The sequence below is a fragment of the Phocoena phocoena genome, chromosome 1, assembly GCF_963924675.1.
Source record: "Phocoena phocoena chromosome 1, mPhoPho1.1, whole genome shotgun sequence".
Taxonomy (NCBI): Eukaryota; Metazoa; Chordata; class Mammalia; order Artiodactyla; family Phocoenidae; genus Phocoena; species Phocoena phocoena.
This window is the reverse complement of record NC_089219.1, coordinates 4,664,876-4,689,961: the sequence shown is the minus strand read 5'-3', so window position 1 is coordinate 4,689,961 and position 25,086 is coordinate 4,664,876. Positions and strand designations below refer to the sequence as shown.

Here is a 25,086-nt window from a genome sequence, read left to right as displayed (position 1 = left end):
ACTAGCTGGTACCAGATTAGTTAGGCAGACACAGCTGATTGACAGAACAGGCTCAGCCACTTGGGACCCCCAAATGTAAAGGGCAGAAGGAGCACCCGGGGCGGGGGGCGGGGGATATGCTAATCCCGCTTGCAGAACCTGAGGAGGCGGCAGCTTTTACAATGCAGTGGTAACCACTCACTGGGATTTAAGCTAATGCACAATGGGATGAAGAAACTGTGAAAGCTATTCCGGTCATTCCTACTGCCGTTTGTTTCTGGAGAATTTACTAGAAAAGTATATTAAGGGCTGTGAGCATTTTCCATCCTGTTAAACCAAACTCAGACTCTGACTTCCCAAGTCTTCACTTCCCTAATCATGGTTTGGGGGTGGTGATGAACAGTCTTTCAACAGAAACACCTGAAGCTAGACATGAACCTCAAAGTAGCAATATATTTATTTACAAAATATACAGTTTCACAGAAACAGCTTCGCTTTATACACATAAGCTTTATAATTACGCAGAACCATGTAAACGATGTTAAGTGTCTGGCCTGGCCAAAGCCAACGGGAGGGGCCTACTTTTGGGGTGACAACTTTCCCTCCCCCTACTCCATTAGCCTCCAACCAGGAGCCCCCTAGATGGGCCGTATCTAATTTGCATAATGCTGATTGCAGCTGCCCAGCTCACTCTAACAGAAAAACCAAGGTGTCTTGACTTCTTAGACACCAGCCACAGGGGTAAACCTGTCAAAAGAACAGAAAGGAAATGAAGGAAACAGAAATGGAGATGAATATCAAATGCCTTCCAGAGGCGTCACCAGGAATTGAATCTTCTACGAGCAATACGGCAATTGCCAGTGTTGGCAGTTCCACTCTAAAATCACACCTATTCTTAAACACATTTTCAAAACTTTGCGGAGTTTTGTTTTTTTCTTTAAAGAGAGAAACACTTTGAAACTTTGGCTACTCTCATGGTGAAGACACGGGACAGGCAATGTCATGGGGCAGATCTTTGGCAAATTCCTCTCCAGCTTTTCCTGGACGTTTTTGCCCTAGTCAGAGCCAGACAGTTGTCTGAGGAGAAGGTTGTTTCTAAGCCACCTTCTTACTATTTTTCTCTACAGCAGAACTTCTCCCTTGGGGATCTACACAATAAAATGGGTTTCAGAAACTATCTCTCTCTATTTTTGTGTTAATAGAAGCAACAGAATTAAAAATAAAACAAAAAGGCAGTTGGCTGGTCAACCATGAAAGATACTAGGACAAAATATAGGCTCTGATTAGCCAGTTACAGTTCAACCCCCCTGGTGCTTCAGTGTGAGAATGTGGACCAAGTTCACCTGGTGGCCCTGCACAAGGGGACCACGTGGAGAAGCCCCCAGCAGAGAGGCTGAGGGTCCATCTTTTTTTTTTTTTCTTTTTTTTTTTTTCCTACTTCCTTTTTTTGAGAGTCCATCTAGATGTAAATAAATATGACTGACTCGGGCATCCTTCCCTTTTCACGCTTTATAAGAAACAATGTTTATGAAAACATACCCATCGATTTATAAAAAAACTTTTTTTTTTTTTAACAAAAAAAAACATTTTTGAGAACAAGTATTTGAACTGCTAAAGAGCAATGTCAACTTCAGAGAAAGCTGAAGCCCTCCCTCTCCCTCGAGCCCCAGAACCACCAGTGTCCCGGACCACACTGCCCTCAAGCAAAGGCCTGCAGGGGCTCCAAACTCCCAGGCTTCTCCAGAGCTGGCCTGCACAGGGGTCTCCCCAGTCCAGGGTCCTAGTTTAGACCTAAGGAACTCTGCACAGTTCAGTGGTACATTCCTGGAGACCTATGTTACCATATCACTCACTCACCACTTCAAACCAAAAGAAAGGCTTCAGAAGTCCTAACCTTGCCCCATGCAACCAACAGGCCAGCCTGTATGAGGGGCATACTAAGAAAAACCCATGGGAGAGGCCTTCCTCCCAATTTTCCCTTACCCCACTACGTAGAGGAACATGGTTCCCCAGTGACTGCCTAACCTTTAATGCTGCTACTAGAAAAAAGTGAGGGAGAGAGACAAGGAGAGAATCCGAGTGCCCCCTCGCTTGAAAACAGCTTGCTGGGCACCCCCAAGGCCCTCAGAAGCCAACTGGAGAGAAAGGGAACCCAGGCAGAAGCATACCAATACTTTTGGCTATTTCGTGCAAAAAGACAGATTTTTTTTTTACATCGTGCAAAACAGGAAACTGAGTTATGAACACGGGCCACCTTGACCGCTCCCCGAACCGAACCCCCTTTCCACAGAGAAGCAGCTGCATACTGTCCCTTTTAACAAACAGAAGGAAACCTGGGGGTCACTATCTAGCCCACCCCCAGGCTCCTCTCAGGGTGAGACCAGAGGACTCCAGCGGGCAGCCCCCAAGGCAGGGGAGAGGGCGGACCACTAAGGGAGGGGCAGCTTTGATGGTTGCTGTACAGACGCCTATGATAAAAGACTTACACTCGAGAAGAAGCTTACAGGTATGGCTGTTCATAAACAGGCCAGGGAAACTGAACATCTCCTCTCGCCAACACGGCGGAAGCAGGAGTAACAGCTAGCACTTGTTCCAATTGGCGGGAGTTTGTTAACAATGAGAGTAAGAATTCACAACTACCACGTACCCTCATCTTCAGCTGGACCAAACCCACTGCGCTTGGGTGTGTAGTCCACCTCCACTGCAGAGAACACAGCTCTAGCAGCAGCTTTGGCCAACGAGGATTTTATTCAGTCACTGGCTATGTACAGTTTATACCTTGGACAGCTGGTCCTTTCGCTTAGGCACCTGAATGGCAGGGGTCTGCCCGCACCAGAGCTGAGAGTTCTGTGCTCAACTAAGACCAGGGCCAGCAGGCCCATCGTCCCTTCCGATTCCTCGCCCACAGTCTGCTTGCTCTCCAGCAGTCAGTCCAGAAACAGCTTCCGGGAGCCCATTCGGGACCGGTTGGAACGGCGGATGTCAAACTTGGAGTCCCGGCACTTTTGGCAGACAAACACTTCCGGAACGTTGGACTTCCGGATTTTCGCACAGGACAGGTGAATCCAGGTATGGCACTCATTACACTCTATCATGGGGCGGCCAGCAAATGGCTTCATGCAGAAGCAGGTGACGAGGTCCCAGGAGTCGTCGTCTGAAAGGAGAGAACCACATAAGAAGAGGGAAAAAACTTCTCACAACCCCTCTCCGTCAGGAAAGCCGCTCTCCAATAGGACAGAGCAGCTGAGCTGCGGTGAAACCGATTTCAAGTTTCACTTAAAGGCGATACTTCCCTCTTAAAATGCAGCAAATGCACAAAAAGCGCACTGAAACACGTGGCACCAGGAATTACCTGCGAGGTGTTTACTTACGAGCTGCGTTATTTTTACATTTCGAGGTCTGTTCTGGAATCTCAGCTGTCCTCAGCTGCGATCACCCGTTCCTAAACAACTCGGCATCCACTTTCTTGCACCTTTTCCCCTGAAGGTGGTAGGGCACGCTCCACTGTCACACTCCAAGGAAGGGACCACGCTGAGACCCCTCTTACCATCCCCTCGTCTGACCACCCGCCCGTGGCACGCCGTCCTTCAGGGGCCACTCACCTGAATCCACCATGATGTCCTCATCGTTGCCGGTGCTGTCCTCATCCCGGAACACCACCTGCTTGCCCTGCCGGACGATAGTCCGTTTGCCTTCAGTCTTTATCTCTTTGACCTGATCCGGTGAGACCGTGGCACAAGATCCACTGGAAGGAGTGTCGGAGTCCCAGCCCGAACAAGGGTCGCCGGGGGGCTGGGGTATATCCTGCAGGGTAGGGCTCGTGGGGGTCTCTGCATATGGGTCGGCAGCTTCCAGCTGCAGCAAACCCCCCATGTAGCCCTCCTTCCCGGGCACGTCACTGTCCCTTCGCTTCCTCTTCTTCTTCTTCTTCAGCTTGTCGGTCTTCTTTCTGTCCAGCAGGAAATTACTGGGCTTGGCTCGCTGCAGGAGGGTGGGCTGCAGGTGGCCAAAGCAGCGGTCAGAGACTGGCAAGGGCACGGTGGACGAGATGTCGCTGAAACCAGCCTCCCAGCCATCACTGTCAATGGTACCAGCAGTGCTATTAGCAGGGCTGGGGCTGCTCCTCAAAGGGAGTTCCTGAAAGGACAGAGACAAAGGTGGTGGGTTCTGATTATCCCAAACAGCCCCCAGCACCAAGAGCTGGCCCAGAGCAGAGCTCCCCAGGGCCCCCGGCCAGGTCGGGCTGCAAACGTGGGAGATGCACAAGCTGGAGCTTCCCAGCTCTCACCAGCATTATTCTTTAGGAACAGTATCATTAGTTCTTTAGTGTGACCTTCCAGCTAGAACATGAACCCACAAGGAGGACCCTCCAGCCCTTGCTCAACCCTCCCCCCTGCCCAAGTCAGGAACTTAGTTGATACTCAATACGTATCTGTGAAAGGAGTGCTGAAGACACCCTCACATTATCTTTCCTGATTGTACAATCTCCCCTCAATTTGTCCTCCCAAAGGATGTACTTTTTAAATTAAGTGAATGTAAAATAATTGTGAGGATTTTCAGACATCTCAAAATATTGCAAAGTCAAAGTAGGTAATTACTGCCCCAAAGCAGTGAGTTCAACTCTATGGTTCCTTCAGATCAGTCAAGCACTTTTATTTGCAAATAGTGGCGACGTTCTGCATGGCACGATGCAAGCATTATCTACCTAGCTGGTGGCAGAAACAATAAGCCAGTGCTGGGTTTGGCCTCCCAGAAATACTGGATTCCTTTCTCTTTAGCCTTACATAATATGAACGAAGCCCCTGAAGTTTGCGTACCATGGCAGCGCTGGTCCACAGTTCTGCCCATTTCTCATCAAGAAAAGAAAAATGCCTTCATTCACATGGGATTTTGGCCACGAGTTCCTGAAGATTCTGCAATGTGGTGTGCATAGCAACCGGGAAGCCCCCCACCAGGCAGGGCAGGGTGGACTGGGCCTTACCATCTGATCAGCTTGAACCCCAGGCTCCACCACCGATTAGCCTGTGACCCAGGATAAGGAGTTCCCTCTCTGTGCCCCAGTGTCCTCATCTTTAAAATGGAGATACATAGGGAATTCCCTGGCGGTCCAGTGGTTAGCACTCGGCACTTTCATTGCCGGGGCCCGGGTTCAATCCTGGGTCGGGGGAACTATGATCCCGCAAGCCACACAGCGCAGTGCAGCCAAAATAAACAAACAACAAATAAAATAAAACGGAGATAAATAATAGCTCCTACCGCGTATCACTGCAACGGCCAGAAACGAGCACCTGGCCGTAGTAAGCCCCTGATAAGTATGGGCCGTTAACAGCAGGCAGATATCAAAAACATTATTTGTAAGCAAACTTTGAAAGTTTATCAAACTGTTTCAAGACAAGCCTGCACCACTTCCCAGGCTGGTCCAACTTTGTAAGATAGATTTCTGCCCGACTATTGACTCAAGTCGTCCCAGGGAACCCCTTCCAGAGCCACCACCTTGTCAAACGCTCTGGTTTTGCTGCCGGCAAGAAATCAAAAGTGCTGAAAATTACCTCCTTTGGATAAGGGATGTAGCCTGCATAGGCCAAGACAAAGGTGCAGAACTTGTTGAAATCCTCCACGGTCCTGCGCCTCTTGGAACTGGGGGAGTACTCCTGTTAACAAGCGAGGAAAGAGAGGGCGTTTGAAAGCAGACACGTACAGGTGGGGTCGCAGAAACAAAGCTAGGCAAGCTGGGGCTTTTAGGAGCTGCCAGTCACAAACACACTCTAGATTTACAGACACTCTAGAACAAGATAAGGGAAGTTTGGGTCAAGAAATAACACTGTTTTCAGAAGCTGAAAGAGGGGGTATTATGATGTTATGCCAAGAATACTGGGAAACGGGTTAGGAGATAAAAACGTGCACAAAAGTCTATTTCTTAGCAGTCATGTGGAGCTTTTTTTTGACATTATCTGTTAGTTTCTACAGGCCTATCAAGAGCCTTTTTTGCCACAAATTTTCCACTTTGAAAATAAGCTCCTGCTGCAGCTGTAACTAAAGTCTTTTAAGTGACTTCAAAAGTCAACTACTCCGTAACATTCAGAACTCAGACCTGGGACCCTGGACCTGAATCTCGCCTGACCCCTCCCCAGCCAGGGCTGCGGGAGGACCCCTTCCTCCTACCACGCTCTCTCCTCCTGACGACACTTCCCCGGATGGTCCCTCCACTGCTTCAACATCCGGGGGCCAGGCACCCAAATAAATATTTCCCAACTCAGAATAAACCAGAAACAATCCTGCTACTACCATTTGCACGCTAAAGATGAAATACTAGAAGTTTTGGCTTGTGTGTCCCATCCCCATTCAATCAAGAGACGCCCTCGACAAGAACAGATTTCCTCCAGAGGAAGAGAGGAGCTCCAGAAGAAACAGCTCTGATTTGCTCCTAAGCAAAGCAACTGTGTCTCACTTCGGTTCATGCGACTGGCGCACTTAGTTCTTCTGCAAGCATTTCATCACCCACCCCAAGCCCATCCCTAGGAGCTCGGCTAACACCTCCAGAGCCTAAGGGCCCGCTCCACGGTAGAGTGAAAGTGGGGGAGGAAATGAGGCGGTGGGCTCCTGGACCCGCCCCAGCCCAGCGCGCCCGGAAAACTGCGCGGCCCAGGCCTGCCACCCGCAGGTCTCCTTCCAAGGGCTACACTTCTTTTGATTTTCTCAACTCGGTGCTAGCAAACCACTTCTGACCCCACCCCTCGGCCGCCCGTACCCTGAGGGCCGCGCAGGTCAGCGGAGCGCCGAAGTCCGCGCGGTGCCCAGCCCTTCCTGCGAGGGGGAGAGCCTGCCCCCTCCCCGGGAAGAATTGACCGCCCTCCCTCCGGCCGGGTGGGAGGGCCGCGGCCCTCAAACTCTCGGGGAGAAGTTTTATTTCGGCGGGGAACGTGCTGAAGTGGGTCAGCAGCCGGGACGGACGCAGAGTGGGAGGCGGCGGGGGCCTCGGGCCTGGGGCGGGGAAGCCGCGCCGCCCCTTACCGCGCCCGCTGCCCTGGCCCCGCCGCCTGTAGGAAAAGCAGATGGCGGTGCGGCCCCCTCCCCGCCCTCCCGCGGAAGCCGCCCCCCGCCGACACTCGGCCCCGGAAGGTGCGGGGCCCATCCCGCGGGGGAGGGGGCGCGAGTAGCCGGGCACGATTCGGGCTCCGGTACTGGCAGGCCCCGCGAGCCCCCGAGGCGGCAGCGCGGCGGACTAGCCCGACCGGCGCCGCCTCCCCTCCCCCACCCGCCCGCGGCCAGACCCGCACCCCGGACTCGGCGGGGCTTCGGAAGGGGGAAGGGGAGGGGACCGCGGCGGGGCGGGGGTCGGCCGGGAGAACCGAGGGCCGATCCCCGGAAGGAGGGGGAGCTGGGGTGGGGCGAGTCAAGCTCGGGGGAGGGGGCCCCGCAGGGGGACTCGAGCGTGCCCGGGGTGGGAGCAAGGCTCGGGCCGCCGCGGGGGTGGGGACCCCGAAGGACGAGCCTCCCCCACCCCAGCCGGAGGGGGCGGGGGCCGAGCGGGAATTAGGGGGCGGGGCGCGGGCCACGGGGCCCGGGGGATTAGGGGAGAAGGCGGGGGCGCGCGGAACGGAGTCCCCGTCCGAGGGGGCCGCGAGCCCCTCCGGGAGGGGGTGGGGGATTCCTCCGACAAGCGGAAGCGCGGGGCGGAGGCAGCTCGGACTGACTCCCCGGGGGCGGGGAAAGGGTAAGCCAGGCCGGCGGGGAGGGGCCGGGGGCGCAGACAGGTCCCCGGGCTACGCGAGGCCGGGAGGGGTGGTCGCGGCAACCTGAGGGAAGCGGCGCCGGGAGGACGCAGACACCCGCGGAAGGGACACCAAGGAGAGGGCGGGCGGGGAAGACCGGGCGCGGGCCCGAGTGGGGGGCGGGGTTGGGCACCCGGGGGGCGACGAAGGATAGCTGGGGGAGGGGAGGGCGGCGCTCGGCCGGCGGGGGTCCGGCTCCGGGAGCATAGGATCGGGGTGGAGGCGGTTAGGGGCTATCGGGACGCAGCTCTCACTCACCTCCGGGTGGAAAGCGGCGGCGCAGGAGTCGGAGTCCATGTTCAGGGTGGGGGGCGGCGACAGCGGGAGTGCAGGGGCCGAGCTGCGGGCGCCGGGCCGTGGGGCCGCTCGGGGCCGGGGGCTCCGGCGGCCGCGTAGGGCGAGGGCGGACTCGGGAGGGGTCGCCCCGACTGGAGATGATGAGGGGCTCGGTGTGTCGCGTCCCGGGCACTGTACTCTCGGGCCGGCGGCTCCACAGCCGAGCAGAGTTGTCGATGCAGCTCCCGCGACCAGCGCGACTGGAGAGGCGGGAGAGTCGATGCGGAGGGGGCGGAGGGGGCGGCGGCGGCGGCGGCGGCGAGCGGGAACCCGACCGGCTCCCCGACCTGACGCCCAGTTCGGCTCGTGTCTCCGGAGGGAGGGCGGAGCCGCGAGGGCTGTCGGGAAATGTAGTCTGGGGGTGACGTGAAACCGACGGTGAGGGGGCGTGGCGCGGGAGCGGGAGCAGGGCATTGTGGGAGTCGTAGTCCCCCGTTCCGCGGCTGAGGCGCACAAAGGTCCCCTCGAGGACTCCAACCCCCAGAGAGCCCCGCGGCGGCTGCCCGGTCTACGGAGGCGGTGGCTCCGGGACCTGAGACCTCCGGAGCGGGGGAGGTGCGGGGGCTCGGGCCGGCTCGGCGATGGGGGAGGGGCGGCGCGAGCGGTAGCGCCTCGGTCTCCGCGGGGGCGGGAGAGGTCAGGGGTCGCCCCGGCGAATGGAGGAGGGGCTGACGGCCTTGGTAGCGACGGGCGGCGGCGGCTGGCGCCTCCTCTTTCGCCTTCGGGATTTGAGGTCTGTGCCCCTTTGTGGGGCTGGGGTCCCCACGGCCCATGCCGGGGCGCTGGGCGCTGACGTCGCAGCCGCCCCACGGCTGAATCCCCGCGCCCTGGACCGGGCGGAGCGAACTTGTTTTCGCGGCTGTGGCTTTTCTGGCCGGCTCCTCCTTGCCCTGGGGGTCCGGGACGGCGGTCCGAGACCAGGCGGGGTGGGACCGCCCTAGTGTCCCCAGTAGGAAACACTGCGAGGTGTCGGGTTACCACCGCATTTTTAAAAACTACACCAGTGTTGCTGGTGTTTGAGAAGATGTTGCTTTAAATACGTTTTTCCCCTCTTCGCCTGACCTTGAGACCACTCCTGTTTTCTCACTTTGCCTTGAATTATTTCCTGAATATATTCCCCACAGGATTACAACAGTGGGTGAGGCGAAAACCTGATAGAGATATTTGGTGTTGACATTGACTTTGTTTACTGATATTTAATTGAGGAGTTGTCAGTGTTTAAATGCTGCGCCGCAGAGTATTTTACAACTTTATATGTTTAAGGTTGATTGACTCTGAACACTTAGTTGAAAATTAACTGCTCTGATAAACTTCCCATGAGGAGGCCTCACGTACTTAAATTATTTTTAATAACCATTTGAAAGGAAAAAAAATTCTGTATACGAAATGCAGATGATTCAATCACATATTTGGTAGCTTCGAAGACAAAGAAACTGTTAAAGAGGAGTGACATAAAATTTTAAATTCAAATCAGAAAAGTGACTCCTCTGCATATACATCGGAGCGATGACCGGAAGAACCCCTAAAAGATGAGATTCTTTCCGAGGTAGTGAGTGCGACATTGGTTGGCTCTTGCTATTTCGGCGGTTAAGATAATTCTGATGGAAACACTTAGTGGTTAAGAGACTGACTTATCTTAGAAATACTTCTCTAAGCCTCAATTACCTTAGCTATAAAATGTGTAACTTGCCTCAATAAGTAGTAGTTTACTTTTATGACTGTTGCCACTTTTTTCAAAATATTATTTTAGCAAGATCTTCAAAGATTGGAGGGCTCCCCAGAGGTGACAGCAAATTGAGGTGCTTTACAAAGCTGGTAAGATAAAAACAGACATTGGATTTAGCCTGTGGAAACATCATTAACATCTTCTTGCAGACTTGTCACATTCAGATGCTTTAGCCAGATTTGGAATGTTATCTGATCGGTGAAGCCAGAGCAAATGTCCTGAGGTAAGCCAATGCTGCCCAGGGTCAGACTCACCCAGGGCAACTTGTTTTGCCTGAATACCGAAAGGGCCAAGAAGGACCTTATCCTATTTGTAGTTTAAAGGTGTAAATACCAAAAAAACAATAATTATTGGAGGCAAAGTCCAAATGAATAAAGAGGAATTTTTTTTAATTGATCATTATTCCCTCTGGTATAATTTTGCACGTAGTAAACATTAAATTCCCCCACCCACCCACCCAATTAAGAAACTGAAATAAAGAACTTGTTCATAGTCATAATGGGCTTGATGACAAAAGAGCCTAGAATTCAGGGACCTATATTGGACCACTCAGTCACACTAAGAAAATACCAGACTTGGATTCTGTCGTGTGACAGTGATAACTCTTGCTCAGAATAGGTATCCAATAGTTACTTCTTGAATAAGTTCTTAGTACACAGAGGCAACCAGTACACCCGGTGTACTCTGCTTGTCTCCCTGCCTGCCACTCAGGTGAAATAGAAAACTTCACGGAGGAAGCCCTTTGTCTCTCCTTCCTTTGATTTCCCTTAGAAATTTGGCCCTTTGGTTTAGATGTTAATATCTATCATCCCTTCCCTAGCCTGAGAAAGGACTGTTAACACCAATAATTGACCCAAATTCAATGGCATAATATGTAGCTGTGGGGATAATAAAGCTGGTTCTCTCTGTATGACAGGCTTAGGTTTCTTCAACATATTTAGTTTATTTCTCAGGTATACTGTACCACTCCTGGGCTCCAGGGGGCAAATCTAGAATCCCAAGACCGATGCAAGAGCATTAGCCACAGTAGCCAGATCCTTGTTTCCTGCTTTAAAAAGCAAAAAACAAAAAACACCTGCTGGGCTTCCCTGGTGGCGCAGTGGTTGAGCGTCTGCCTGCCAATGCAGGGGACGCAGGTTCGTGCCCCAGTCTGGGAAGATCCCACATGGTGTGGAGCGGCTGGGCCCGTGAGCCATGGCCACTGAGCCTGTGCGTCTGGAGCCTGTGCCCCGCAATGGGAGAGGCCACAACAGTGAGAGGCCCGCGTACCGCAAAAAAAAAAAAAAAACACCTGCTGCTGAATGCTAACTGTCAGATGATTATAGTTACTCAGGAAAGAGGAAGACAAAAGCCAACATTAGCACAGGTTATGACAAGTTTCAAAATACTAAGAATGGTTTTCCAGTAAGTAGCTGGAGAATGTAGTTCTTTTAATTCGGTTACCAAATACAGTTTCACCTGCCTAAATCTCACCAGCTACACTGCAGTCACTTGGGGAAAATTCAGGAATGCCTTCTGCCTCTGTTTTAACTCTCTGTGCTTGAGTGTAGTTATAAACGTAACCTAAGGTTTACTTCTCCTGGAATTATTTTTTGGTGCTTCAGCTTTTTGTTCGGCTTAATAGGATATTCTTCTGGATTTTTCCTATCTTCAGTTTTCTGCCTTCCTCACTCCCATTTCCAGGAGAGGAAAATAAGTGAAAATTCCTCAAAACTGTATGGTTTTCAATTTTTAGTACCTTGACTGCTGTATGAATATACATATGTGTAAATAAAAAAATTTTTTAATAGAAAACAACAAAAAAAAGAATATATGTGTGAATAATTTTAAATCATTAATAAATTTCTAAACTAAGTACTGTCAACTTTTCATATAGTGAGGAAAATTACCTGTGCACAGAAGAGTCAAACGAATTTCTCGTGTTATGGTTTATACAGGTAAGATATAAAGATTAATAGCTAAACCTATGCGCCAAACTATTTAAATGTGTTTACTTGCAGTATATCATTTACATATAATAATGCACTTAATAGAGAATACTGTAACATTCCTTAAAGGAAGAAGTTTATATGTAGTAAGCACATTACAAACCACACCTTAGGCAGCCCAGAATCAGAAGAAATCAGTGTGTGATATGAAAAAGATGCAATCTCTTTTTGACTCTGTAAATGCTATGGTATGTGTTCCTATATGCTCTCAAAGAAAGGAAAAAGGATGTAACAGCAGCTTTTAAAATTATCTCAGTTACCTCTTGTCCTGTCTGCCTAAAATCAGAATTCAAATATCAAAATTAAGTAGTTTTCATTTTTTTAATGAAACAGTACCATTATTTGTTAATTCACGTTGTATTACATTATCATAAAGTTACTTAGACAAAGAGCATTTTCATGATTTTAGAAGAGGTACACTTCTAAAACTCTCATGGCTCAAGTTTAGTCTTTAAATCCATTTTCTCACAAACTATTGCTTGTTGGCCAGAGTTAACACCTTCCTCACCAAACAATGGTGTTTCCACCATGCCAGGGTGTTGGATGATATTTGAGAAGTTTAAATCTCCTTAGTTAATACAGTTTGCTGACTGTATCCATGACATTGTCATACCTCAGTGAATGAATTTCGCACATTCCCATTTTGAACACATGAGATTAATGAGCAAAAAAAAAAAAAAGGGAACTAAATAGCATGCTTGGGTTAGCAGGTTATTCAAAATTCCAAACACAGCTGGTAAGTCTAAATCTGTTCCTTTCTTTTCTAACCACATTCCTTTATTGACTTAGATATATACACATGGCTTCAAATAATCTGTTAGGTCTGGGCTATTAATAATATACTCTTTTTCCTCAAGAACTGAACTTTTAATTTTATTTTGAACTTTAATATTTCTTTAGTACCCAGGGTATATATGTTTAGTACAGAAAGACAGAAAATGCAGGCAAGAAAAAACAACAAAACAAACCTAGCCACCTAGAGAAAATGTTACCTTCACAGTTTTTTGGTAGGCATACGAACACATAAAACAAATGGGGCACGGGTTTGATCCCTGGTCAGGAAACTAAGATCCCGCATGCTAAGATCCTGCATGCACCGCGTGGCCAAAATAAAAATAAATTAATTAATTAACAGATGGGGTCATACTGTGGGTAATCAGATTGTTTGCGGGACGTTACAACATGAACATCTTTCCATTTCAATCAATACTGCATCATTATTCTTCAGAGTAAGGCTGAAACATGGGTTAAATAACCCCCTGTTGTTAGGAATACATAAAACTGGACTCGGTTCTTAACTATAGAAACATCTAAAAGATTTGATTTATACCAGGTGGATGAGTTCTGACCCAGAGGGACTGTAGTACTTTTCCCTACAAACATCCCACTTCCTGGCTACTTAGACTTTCTTGTCACAAAGCCTGAGCAAGTAAGCTTATTGGCCGGGCTCCTGGGCCCAGGAATGCTGCTGCTGCCGTTAATAGCTGTGTGAACAGTCCATCTATGGGCAACAGGCAGCCCGCCTGGGTACCTGAATGCTTTCTGACTTAGGCCTGTGCTTCCCATACTGACATTCAGACTAGATACCTTCTCACGGCAAGATGATGAGAGATTCACAAGTAGAAGAGAAAGCCTGCAGTTTGCATGTCAGAGATGGAATAAAACCAAGATGTCTTCTCCAAAGGCTGTGCCGACTGAGCTGGAACCAAGAAATGACAGCAACTCCTGGTGTGCCTGGCCTGCCCTGGGACACACGTGGGCGGAATGAGGCTGCCGTCTGGAATGTCTTTGCCAAGCCCACGGGGCATGGGGGTTGCTATCCAATAACAGAAACTCAGGTTTCATCTGCAACACAAGAAGTGGAATAAAGGTCTTTTCTTTCTTTCTTTCTTTTTTTTAGAGAGTTAGAATATAACTTTATTTTTATCATTACAAAACAATACATTTAAGGGTCTTTTCTAAAACTGAGGAAAGCATACATTACACTAAAGGAAAAAATGGCTTTCAAGTGAGGGAACTTTTTCATATGGTTTCAGTGAAAACACAGTCCTGGCATTGTATCTATTGGAACCAAAGTAAGGAAGATTTCTTTCTTCACGGTCACCCCACACGTGACTGTGACATCTCTGAACAGCCACATCCCCTGGTTTTTAAGGCAGTCCCCTGTCTGACCTTGAGCTGAGGGCCCTGACCCCCAGGTACCTAGTGCCCCTCTCACGGAATAGGAAAAACTATTTTTTCCCTGGAATTATTTTCTGATGCTTCAGCTTTTTGTTCAGCTTAATAGTATATTCTTACGAATTCTCATGGATTTTTCCTACCCTGATTTCTGCCTTTCCCACTTCCATTTCCAGGAGAGGAAGGGCGAGGAGGCCAGGATGACCCCTTCAGAGGGTAGCTCAGGAGCCTGAAAGAGTCTCTATGACTCGGAAACTAAAATTGCGCCTTCTGCGCTGACGAAAGTTAACGACCGCGTTAGTCAAGTTTGAAACTCCTGCAGGAACACAGTGGAGCAGATTCCTGGCATCTGGCCCCGTGTCCCTTACGGATGCGCCAAGAAAAAAAGTCACCTAAAAAACTTATAATTGTTCCTGCTCTGTTCCTGAATTGTAAAGAAAAAAGAAAAAAGAAAAGAAAGAAATTCTGTCGTTTGAAACCTGTCCCGAGATAGGGTTAACTAGCAACCCTTGGAACTAGTGGAATTCAAAAAAAAAAAAAAAAAACATTGTACCGAGTCGCCCGGGAGCAGTTGGGAAGTCTGGCGCGAAAGGGGTGGCTTCCTCCGCCACCACCGGGTTTTGTTCAGCAGCCGGGCCCGAGTGGGTGGTGGGCAGGCCCTGGAGGCCCCCGATCCCAGCGCACGGCAGGGCCGCCCCTCGGAGAGGACTCTTGTCACCCGGTGTCCCCGTCTCGGGCGTCGGCGGGAGGCCGCAGGAAGCCCCGGAAGGGCGGAGAGAGGGAACGGGCGCGGGCGGCGGTGACTCAGCCTGGAGCGCGGGGGCGGGAGCACGCGAGGGGTGGCGAGGCAGCGAGCTCAGCCGGGTGGCAGGGCGGGCGGCGGCGCCGGGCCCGGAGGGGTTAAGTGGGCGGTGCCGGTGACGCCCCGCCCCCGCCCGGCCCCCGCCCCCTCGGAAGCCGAGGCGCCCGGCCCTATTTATAGCCGGGGCGACCGACTCTTAGCGTTTCTCCCGCTGGCCCTGGCGGCGGATTTTCCGAGCAGCGCGCGCGCGCAGCGGCCCCGCGCCCCCAGCCAAGGCGCCATGGAGCGGCCGGCGCCCCTAGCCGTGCTGCCCTTCTCGGACCCTGCGCACGCGCTGAGCCTGCTGCGCGGCCTGAGCCAGCTCCGCGCCGAGCGCAAGTTCCTGGACGTGACCCTGGAGGCAGCGGGAGGGCGCGACTTCCCGGCGCACCGCGCCGTGCTGGCGGCCGCCAGCCCCTACTTCCGCGCCATGTTCGCCGGGCAGCTGCGCGAGAGCCGCGCCGAGCGGGTGCGCCTGCACGGCGTGCCGCCCGACATGCTGCAGCTGCTGCTAGACTTCAGCTACACGGGCCGCGTGGCGGTGAGCGGCGACAACGCCGAGCCGCTGCTGCGCGCCGCCGACCTGCTGCAGTTCCCGGCCGTGAAGGAGGCGTGCGGCGCCTTCCTACAGCAGCAGCTCGACCTGACCAACTGCCTGGACATGCAGGACTTCGCCGAGGCCTTCAGCTGCGCGGGGCTGGCGAGCGCGGCGCAGCGCTTCATCCTGCGCCACGTGGGCGAGCTGGGCGCCGAGCAGCTGGAGCGGCTGCCCCTGGCGCGGCTGCTGCGCTACCTGCGCGACGACGGGCTGTGCGTGCCCAAGGAGGAGGCCGCCTACCAGCTGGCGTTGCGCTGGGTGCGCGCCGACCCGCCGCGGCGCGCCGCGCACTGGCCGCAGCTGCTCGAGGCCGTGCGCCTGCCTTTCGTGCGCCGCTTCTACCTGCTGGCGCACGTCGAGGCCGAGCCGCTGGTGGCCCGCTGCCCGCCCTGCCTGCGCCTACTGCGCGAGGCGCGCGACTTCCAGGCGGCGCGTTACGACCGCCACGACCGTGGGCCCTGCCCCCGGATGCGCCCGCGCCCCTCCACCGGCCTCGCGGAGATCCTCGTGCTGGTGGGCGGCTGCGACCAGGACTGCGACGAGCTGGTCACCGTCGACTGCTACAATCCGCAGACGGGCCAGTGGCGCTACTTGGCCGAGTTCCCCGACCACCTGGGCGGGGGCTACAGCATCGTGGCGCTGGGCAACGACATCTACGTGACGGGTGAGTGGGCTGGGGGCTGGTCGGGAGGACCTTGGGCCGCCCGGACCCCCGCCCCCCTGGGGGAATACATCCACCTGCAGGAGAACCCACAATACCTGGAATGCCGGGACCGCCCCTGGGTGCAAGTGGCCACTTCCCTTCCCCCTCCTTCTCCCCCAGGCTGGCACGCATGTACGTTTCTAGGGTTGATACTTAAGATCTAGAAGAACAACGCCTTGTGTGAGTGGGACAAGTAGCTGTTTGTGGGTCTCTTCCCAGCACGCAGGACCTGCCTGGGCAGCCTCCTCCTTGCCCGGGTGATGCCCCCATTAGGTTGCAAGATACTGGGGCAGTCACCCTGCACAATGAGTGCTTTCTTTTTCTCCCTAAGGAATCTGGGGACGGGCCAGGGACTGACGCCCTGTGATACATCCATTCTCCCCCCCCACGCCCCCCACGGGGGATTTCTCCCTCATGGCTGAGCAGCACACTTGGTCACCAGTGACAGGGCTTGGACCTAGGCCCTGCGCTTGGGTCACGTGGTGTTTAGGCTGCTCCCTGCCCAGCGACTGTAAACAGAGTCACATGCTAAGAGGTTTTCTTCCAGTTACTTGGCTCAAACCCCAAAACACTGCCGAGTCATGCTGGGCGTGTCCCAGCCCGCCCAAGTCCTGGGCATCTCCCACATTTTTCGTTAAAGATAAATCCCGGTTCAAACATGAGTCTACCTCCTTGAGTGGGGTGAGGAGGGGCGGTCTGTGTGACGGCTATATAAGGAAAGAACCGACCAGGCCTGCACTTGGGGCCAGCAGAGGGCTGGATCAGGCTGGGAGGCCCCGGCTGTGCCATCACAGCGCTGTGTCCAGCCTGGCACGGTCCGGAGAAAGCCGGCTCTGAGCTGACAAGTGGGGCACATCCCGGCCTAAGGACTGGCTCGGCTCTGTGGCCACAGCTTCCTTGGCCTGCAGCTCCAGGTCCAGCTTCTGTGGGAATCTGCCAGAATCCGTCCCTTTCCAACCTGAGGTTGGCCCTGTGTTGTTTGGGGACCACCATTCCCACTCCCCCACCACAGAAGTCTGGCCGGTGAATTCCCAGAACTGGTCAGACTCGCCCCAGCTTTACACACCTTTCCATAAATGTCTCAGCTGAGCAGCTAATCCTTTGGGCTTAGACAGGTGGCTGAGTGGGTCCCTACAGCTGCCTCTAGGGAATTTCACGGGGCGGGGGGATGAGAAAGCAACTTCAGCTGCCTTTGACATGGTTCTCCTTTGGAAGGAAAAAGGCTTCAGCTGCCTTTGACACAGTTCTTTAGAAGGAAGGAGGCAGAGAGGACTTTACAAGGACCCTGCCTTCTCCCTCTAAAAGCTCAGGGCTATGAGCTGGATAGACTGTCAGGCCGGCTCTGCTCTGCCCTGTGGCCCCAACCTTGGGGCAATAGAGGAATGCAACAACCCCCAGGCTTCTTGGGGTCCCTTCATACTGTGGGAATTCTAATGTCTTAGGTGAACCTGGTTTAATTTGTGGCTATAGCCAGTACCACTGGCTTTGTTTGGTTGGTTGGTTTTAAGCCTTTTTTTTTGAAATATAGACGGAAAAGTATACATCATACTTGTACAGCTCGATGAGTTTTTTCCAAACAAAACATGTCAGTAACTTGCATATAAATCAAGAAATACAACCCCAGAAGTCCACTCATAGCATCACTTTCTTTTTTTTCTTGGCCTCACCATGCAGGGTCTTAGTTCCCAACCAGGGATTGAACCTGGGCCCCCTGCAGTGGAAGTGCGGAGTCTTAACCACTGGACCACCAGGGAAGTCCCCGTAGCATCACTTTCTGTGTTAGGTTTCTTGCTTGCAGGGTGCTGTAGATTTCCTCTCAACTCATCCTGGCACAGCCTTGGTTAGGGGCCACCCAGGAAGCCTAGAATTTGGTGAACAAGACCCTGGGCACCCCACCCACATGCTTTGTGGCTCCCCAGGAGCATGGACTCTACGACCTGATGCCCCAGTCCAGCTGAGGTGTTTGACCGCTTGTGCGGGAGGTCCAGACTGAGGTTGCTGTTTACTTAGAATTGCGGCCCCTGGGCCTTGGCTTGGCCCGCAGAGATTTGGTGGTGTTTTTTTGGTTTTTTTTTTTTGTTTTTTTTTTTTGGCGGTATGTGGGCTTCTCACTGCTGTGGCCTCTCCCGTTGCGGAGCCCAGGCTCCGGACACGCAGGCTCAGCGGCCATGGCTCACGGGCCCAGCCGCTCCGCAGCATGTGGGATCCTCCCAGACCAGGGCACGAACCCGTGTCCCCTGCATCGGCAGGCGGACTCTCAACCACTGCGCCACCAGGGAAGCCCTGGTGGTGTTTTTATGGCTATCCTCCTGGGCGGTGGTCAGCCTACGCATTGCCGGGGCCCCTGGCCCGGCCTTGGTGAGAGAGGATGTGTGTTTACATGGAGCCAGGTGAGGGTTATCCCTCCCCCAAGATGAGAGGGTTATCTTTCCCCCTCTCAGAAATTCAGGGAGTCACGGGTGGGTGAATCACCCTGAGTCAGTGTGGGCTGACCATCTGCACGTTGTCTGCCCCGGCAGGCGGGTCCGATGGCTCCCGGCTCTACGACTGCGTGTGGAGGTACAACTCAAGCGTGAACGAGTGGACGGAGGTGGCGCCCATGCTGAAGGCCCGGGAGTACCATAGCTCCTCCGTGCTGGATGGGCTGCTGTACGTGGTGGCCGCAGACAGCACGGAGCGCTACGACCACACCACTGACTCCTGGGAGGCCTTGCAGCCCATGACCTACCCCATGGACAATTGTTCCACCACGGCCTGCCGAGGCCGGCTCTACGCCATCGGCTCCCTGGCCGGCAAAGAGACCATGGTGATGCAGTGCTACAACCCAGACATGGACCTATGGTCGCTGGTGGACTGCGGCCAGCTCCCGCCCTGGTCCTTTGCCCCCAAGACAGTGACTCTGAATGGACTCATGTACTTCATCAGGTGAGTCCCTAGGGGCCAAGGCCACTGCGTGATCTTTTTTACCAGGTCCTATGCTAAGCTCATCTTTACTGTTCTCCCCATTTCACAGATGAGGAAACTGAGGCCACACTGGGCTCTGGGGCTGGGGCTTTCTGACCTGGCGCCTTTATTCTGCCCCCATTCTTTAGAACGGTTTCTGTGGCCTCTGAGGATCCCAAGTGGGATGGAGCTAGGTCCTTGCAGAGAACTTTTTGAGATTCCTAGAAGCTAAATCAGTTGTGTCTCTTTGGCTGGACTTCGCCTGGTGGGTCCCACTAAAAGCCCTTGTTGGTCTCATGTGGGCTTTACTAAAAGGAACCACCTGTCCTACCCGAGAGGGACTTTGAATCTTAAAAAGACCAGAGGAGAGCTTTCTGGACACTTGAGTCTTTGGGGTGGGGTGGCCTTGATAGAGGGACTCTTTGCTCACCAGCGGGCTGGTGCCAGGTGGAGGGATCAGCCCTGCCCCCTCTGCGGAAAGCAGCACTTGTGTGTTCAGTGCGTTTCCGCACATTCTGTCTATCCCTTCCCGCCTGGCCTGGCACAGGGAGGGCTGGTGAGTCTTGCTGAAAGAATGCTGTTCTCCAAAGATCTCGCAGCCACCCAGGACCAGGGAGGAGCCTGGTACTGAGCAGGCCCAGAGTTGCCTGTGGGAACGATGACAGTAGTTAGCGTGTTGGGGTCCCCAGTGGACCGAGCTCTGGTTGCCTGTTTCTTGGGCATTTTCACAGCTGATCCCCATGACTGTCTGCTGAGATGGGCACCACTGTCATCCCCGTTTCACAGGTGGCAAAACAGAGACTTAGAGGGGTAAGGGACTTGCTCACAACCACAGGCTTTAAGTGGTGGCACAGGGTTAGAACCAAGGACATCCAGCGCAGGTCCCGTGTACTGTCACCACATCACAGCCTCCCTGGGCCAGGCTATGGCCTCGGCAGCATGGCAGCGGAGCTGGGCAGCCGATGGGTCACCATGCATCTGTGAGTCTTGATGACTTGTCACAGCGAAATGCCCCCTCCTGATGGGCCCGTAGGCGTCCAAGGAACTAGGAGCTCCCAGCCACTGCTCACAGCTTCTGCGTACATGTGTACGTACGTACGTGCTGCAGGTGTGCCGCTCCCCTCCCTGGCCTAGAGCCTGCCTGAAGGTACGAGATCAGAAGGAAAGGGTAAGGTGTGAACGGCCATCCCCTCTGTCCCCTTTCTGCCTGCGACTTTGAATTGGGAGCCTCTGAGGACAGGGACACTGTGCTTCTCGGCCCACACCCCCTCGCTGTCTGAGCTGCCCCTCCCCCAGACTCGAGGCGCCTTCCCAGGCTTTCGGGGAGAACACATCTGGAACTGAGGTGGTGTTGTCTGTCACGCAGGTGGCCAAGGGGCCAGGCCTCCCCGTATCCTAGGAAGTGAAGATCTGCTCTGAGAAAGCCCCAGAATCCCAGCCAGCTCCCGGTCCTGTTACAGAACATCATCTGACCCTTCGCCGAGCTTTCCCTCCCCCAAGTCATGTCTTCAAAGATGGGGGTGGAGATGGCTATAAATACAACTCATGAGGGTGCCAGAACCTTGGCTTCAGCCCCTCGTGGCAGTTCCAGGCTGCGCAACTTTGAGAATGTCCTCCCCTCACCCCCCACCCCCTCTGCCGTGGTCCTAGAACGAGAGGTGCCCAAGGACCGGTCTTTGGAGAGAAGGCCCCTGTGCCTGCCTCCTCCTGGTCGGGGTCACTGGTCAGCTGCTAAACTGCCCCCCAGGTCCTCTGTTAGCCCTTGTACAGGGTCGCCTGAGCCATGGGGGGCCCGGGAGGTGGGCTCAACTCTGCTCACTGCACACTGCCACCACCAAACCGGCCAAGAGGGTGAGTGGTCTAGAAGGGCAGCCTGCTGAGTAGCGGGGGCCTGGCCTCACCTGAGAGCGTGGGCGAGGCCAGGGGCCCGGGTCTCGTGTGCTCGAGCGTTCCTGCGCTCTGGCCACGCACTTCGGTGCCTCAGCCGCATCACACTGCCCAGAATGCCACCTGTCGGGGTAGCTCCGTCCACAGGAAGGGTCCATGCTGCGTGGAGGCCACAGCCTGTGGGCTGCTGCTGCCCTGGGCTGTGAGCAGTGACCGGTGGCCCCCGCCCGTGCCTCCAGCAGTGCTCTGCCTCAGTCGCCGCTTAACGTGGCTCCCGGGCTGGGCTGTCCCAGTGCCCGCAGAGGCAGAAGCCGAGAGCCTTGTCCAGCCTGGCACCTTCTGGCTGCAGCTCCTGTGTCTGCAGGGGTCGGGGGGCAGCCCAGCCGGTTCCCATATCAATTATCATCATCTTACGTGCCACAAACTAAGGGTGGTTTTTACGTTCTGTGGCTGGAGGAAAAAATCAAAGTGAGTAATACTTTGTGAGTAATACTTCGTGACGTGTGAAAAGTTATGTGAAATTCAAATTTGTGTCCATAAATAAGGTTTTATGGGAACGCAGCCAGCCCCTTTGTTTATACGACTGTGGCTGCATCTGTTCTCAGCTGCAGCGCTGGGGACCTGCTACAGAGACTGTCTGCTTGGCAAGCCCTGAAATATTTACTCTCTGGCCTTTCTGCTGATCCCTGACCTGTGACCATCGTTACCGTCCATACTCCTATTTGGGGGGTAGTGTCTGTTTTTCGAGGCTGTGCCTTTGAGCCTTGTGTTGCAGGTATCAGGAGCCTGTCAGACAGGACTGAAGGAGCCTGAGCCCAAAGGGGAGGGCAGTGCTGGTGTCCTTATTCCTGGGACTCTGGTCACCCTGCCGGGCACTTAGGATGCAGCAGTGAATGGGGTGGGATCGAGGGACTGACAGCGGTGGGAGGGCAGTGGCCAAGCAGTGGTCCAGAGCACAGGGGCTGTGCAGTGGGCCGGGAGGCCTGGCCTAGACTGGTCAGCCATGGAAGGCTGTCCTGAGAGGCGGCACAAGTGAGCTGAGGAAGGGTGCGTTGAGACTGGTGGGAAGGGCCACTACCAGTTGAAGATCTGAGGCCAGGCTGGGTGACCACAGCGAAGGGGAGGGGCAGCCGTGTTGGTGCTGGGCTGCGGGGAAGCGTTGTAGCACCTGAGAGCACGATCTTTGGGTTTGTGGAGCATGGCTGGGTTCCGGCCTCAGAGCCCAGGCCAGATAGGTGAAGTCAGCCCCTGCGAACCAGGGATGGGGGTCCCACTGGCCGGTGGGCTGCCAGATAGCATCACAGGGGTCCCCAGAGGAGATGGGCCCGGAGGACCCTCCTCTCCAGCCCTTCACGCTCGGGTACAGCCTAGTCACTCTGACCCATTCTTCCTCCTCCTCCCCCCTCCACTCCCCAGGGACGACTCTGCTGAGGTGGACGTATATAACCCCACCAAGAACGAATGGGATAAGATCCCATCGATGAATCAGGTAAGTTTGCAGACACGCCAGCAGTGGGAGCACAAGCTGGTTCTGGTTTCCAACCAAAGTGTCAGCGTAAGTTTGGGATGCAGTCCTGGTGGGCAGGGCCCTGTGTCGGGCCCTTTCCTGGCGTTACCTTCATGAACAGAGGGCTGCCGTTGTCCTCGACTTGTACTCGAGGGTCACTGAAACAGAGACCTTAAATAAGATGCCATGGTCACACAGCTTAGTGAGTTCAGCCATTCAGACCAGTGTTCATTGAGTACCTGCCATGAGCCAGAGAGCACGCTGGGGAAGTGTTCCACAGAGGGACAGCAAGTGCAAAGGCCCTGGGGTAGAGCATGCCTGGTGTGTCCATGGAACAAGCCCTCAGCCTGATGTGGCTGGAGAAGAGTGAACAAGGGGGCAACAGAGGGGTGAGGTCAGACAAGGAGGTCTTTGGGGATTGACCTTGGGAGTGCACTTATTGAGCACCTGCTGTGTACCCACACTTTTGCTGCCTAATGGGGTCTCACCTCTCTTTGCTTATTGAGAAGAGGGTGCTGAGTTTCACAATGTGATAGAGCCAGGAAGGCTGGGTGGCTTTTGGCTACACGAGCAATCTCCTTAGTCTCAGATACACATCTACACCCGCCTATATCTTTTTTTTTTTATTTTTTGCGGTACGCGGACCTCTCACTGTTGTGGCCTCTCCCATTGCGGAGCACAGGCTCTGGACGCGCAGGCTCAGCGGCCACGGCTCACGGGCCCAGCCGCTCCGCGACATGTGGGATCTTCCCGGACCGGGGCACGAACCCATGTCCCCTGCATCGGCAGGCAGACCCTCAACCACTGCGCCACCAGGGAAGTCCCCACCTATATCTTTATTTTCCGTCTTCCTTAAAATTTCCAAACCTGGGAGTTCTCTGGCAGTCCAGTGGTTAGCATGTCCACCGCAGGGGTCATGGGTTTGATCTCTGGTCGGGGAACTAAGATCCTGCAAGCAAGCTGTGCAGCGTGACCATAAAAAATAAAAATTTCCAAACCTGCTCTCCTGATACCTCTACAGCTTATTTAACATCTTTAGGGGAATTCCCTGGCAGTCCAGTGGTTAGGACTCCTCACATTCACTGCCGAGGGCCCAGGTTCAATTCCTAGTCAGGGGACTAAGATCCCACAAGCCATGCAGCACAGCCGCCAAAAAAAATATATATATATTTTTAAAATAAATAAAGAACATCTTTACAGTTAGGAAATATAACTTTGGTTTTCCCCATAGTGAGCTACACGTACTCATTATAGCAGGTCTTGGGCAAGATGGGATAGTCCAGCCTCGTGGTTCAAAGCTCAGACTTTGGATCAAGTCCCAGCTCTGCTGCTGTCGGCTGTATGAGGCTCAGTTTTTCCATCTGTAAGATGGGGGAGAACAGGGCTTCCCTGCTGGCACAGTGGTTAAGAATCCGCCTGCATTGGCAGGGGAAACGGGTTCGATCCCTGGTCCGGGAAGATCCCACACGCAGTGGAACAACTAAGCCCGTGCACCACAACTACTGAGCCTGCGCTCTAGAGCCCGCGAGCCACAACTATTGAGCCCGCGTGCCACAACTACCGAAGCCCGCAGGCCTAGAGCCCGTGCTCCGCAACGAGAGAAGCCACCGCAATGAGAAGCCGGAGCACCGCAAGGAAGAGTAGCCCCCGCTTGCCGCAACTAGAGAATGCCCATGTGCAGCAACAAAGACCCATCGCAGCCATAAATAAACAAATAAATAATTGCGGTGGGGGGAGATGGGGAGAACAGTCATGCCTGCTTTGCAGGGCTGATGCTGCTCACGGGGAGAGTGCCTGCATGGCCCCTTGACCACCATAGGGACCCGCTGTGGCATGTGACCCCTGGGCATGGAGCCCCTGTGTCCTAGCTGGGGTGAAGGAAGTGCCAAGGCTGCCCCTCCCAAGGGCCCCAGGCACCTTCCCCATGGAGAGGCGCTCTGGGGCTCGCCCCTGCCCTGACTGCCAGCCTCCACTCACCGCCCCCCTTGGCCCACAGGTGCATGTAGGGGGCAGCCTGGCCGTCCTTGGAGGGAAGCTCTACGTCTCTGGGGGCTACGACAATACCTTTGAACTCTCCGACGTGGTGGAGGCCTACGACCCAGAGACCCGGGCATGGAGCGTGGTGGGACGGCTCCCAGAGCCCACTTTCTGGCACGGCAGCGTCAGCATCTTCCGACAGTTCATGCCCCAGACGCCCTTGGGGGGGCGTGGCTTTGAGCTGGACAGTGGCAGCAGTGACGTGGGTGTGGGCCGGCCGCGGCCGCCACAGAACCCCGCCGAGCTGCACTAGCCCCGGCCCGGCCCGGGGAGGGCCTTGGTGCAGGTAACCCAGCACCTCAGGGGGTACCACCCCCATCCTTCGTGCACCGGGACAGGTTGGCTGGAGCGCGGGCTCAGGGGCTGCCGAGCGAGCGAGCGAGCGAGCGAGCCTCAGGATCTGACAGCTGGAGCGTTTCTGTGCGTGTGAGTCACAGCTGCTGGGGCCAAGGCCGGTTGTGAATGCCGTTACCTTGGTCCAAGAAGAGCTGCCTCCGCCACCACGTCTCTGGTTCCAGTAAGTCACCCCCGCTGCAGGCCCACCTCACCAATGAAGGCACGTGCCCCTCCTGCAGCCACCACCTGTGCCTA

The 25,086-nt window shown here is 54.3% G+C and overlaps 2 protein-coding genes across 3 annotated transcripts; one reads left to right on the top strand and one right to left on the bottom strand.

Moving 5' to 3' along the window:
* Positions 1-1,865: 1,865 nt before the first annotated feature.
* Positions 1,866-8,060, bottom strand: PHF13 (PHD finger protein 13). The gene is made up of 4 exons (XM_065890821.1): positions 8,010-8,060; positions 5,529-5,630; positions 3,582-4,116; positions 1,866-3,133 (listed from the first exon to the last, which is right to left on the bottom strand). The coding sequence occupies exons 1-4, from the start codon at positions 8,046-8,048 to the stop codon at positions 2,907-2,909; spliced, it is 903 nt and encodes a 300-aa protein (XP_065746893.1). The 5' UTR covers positions 8,049-8,060; the 3' UTR covers positions 1,866-2,906.
* A 6,928-nt stretch (positions 8,061-14,988) lies between these two features.
* KLHL21 (kelch like family member 21) lies at positions 14,989-24,748 on the top strand. 2 transcript variants are annotated; one of them, XR_010656584.1, is made up of 4 exons: positions 14,989-16,082; positions 18,641-19,046; positions 22,368-23,063; positions 23,280-23,339. XR_010656584.1 is itself a non-coding variant. In XM_065891892.1 (4 exons), the coding sequence occupies exons 1-4, from the start codon at positions 15,062-15,064 to the stop codon at positions 24,746-24,748; spliced, it is 1,794 nt and encodes a 597-aa protein (XP_065747964.1). The 2 variants fall into 2 exon arrangements, 1 of the variants encoding a protein (XP_065747964.1); XM_065891892.1 differs by lacking the exon at positions 23,280-23,339 and adding an exon at positions 24,455-24,748 and having other exon boundaries at positions 15,062-16,082; positions 22,368-22,440.
* The last annotated feature ends 338 nt before the right edge of the window (positions 24,749-25,086 follow it).

Bases quoted from the DNA above. Each gene is read 5' to 3' on its own strand.
- PHF13 (XM_065890821.1), bottom strand. From the start codon at position 8,048: ATGGACTCCGACTCCTGCGCCGCCGCTTTCCACCCGGAG. The intron at 5,631-8,009 runs GTGAGTGAGAGC...GCTTGTTAACAG, and splicing joins CCGCCGCTTTCCACCCGGAG to GAGTACTCCCCCAGTTCCAA. The intron at 4,117-5,528 runs GTAATTTTCAGC...CTGTCCTTTCAG, and splicing joins ACATCCCTTATCCAAAGGAG to GAACTCCCTTTGAGGAGCAG.
- KLHL21 (XM_065891892.1), top strand. From the start codon at position 15,062: ATGGAGCGGCCGGCGCCCCTAGCCGTGCTGCCCTTCTCGGACCCTGCG. The intron at 16,083-18,640 runs GTGAGTGGGCTG...CTGCCCCGGCAG, and splicing joins CAACGACATCTACGTGACGG to GCGGGTCCGATGGCTCCCGG. The intron at 19,047-22,367 runs GTGAGTCCCTAG...TCCACTCCCCAG, and splicing joins GGACTCATGTACTTCATCAG to GGACGACTCTGCTGAGGTGG.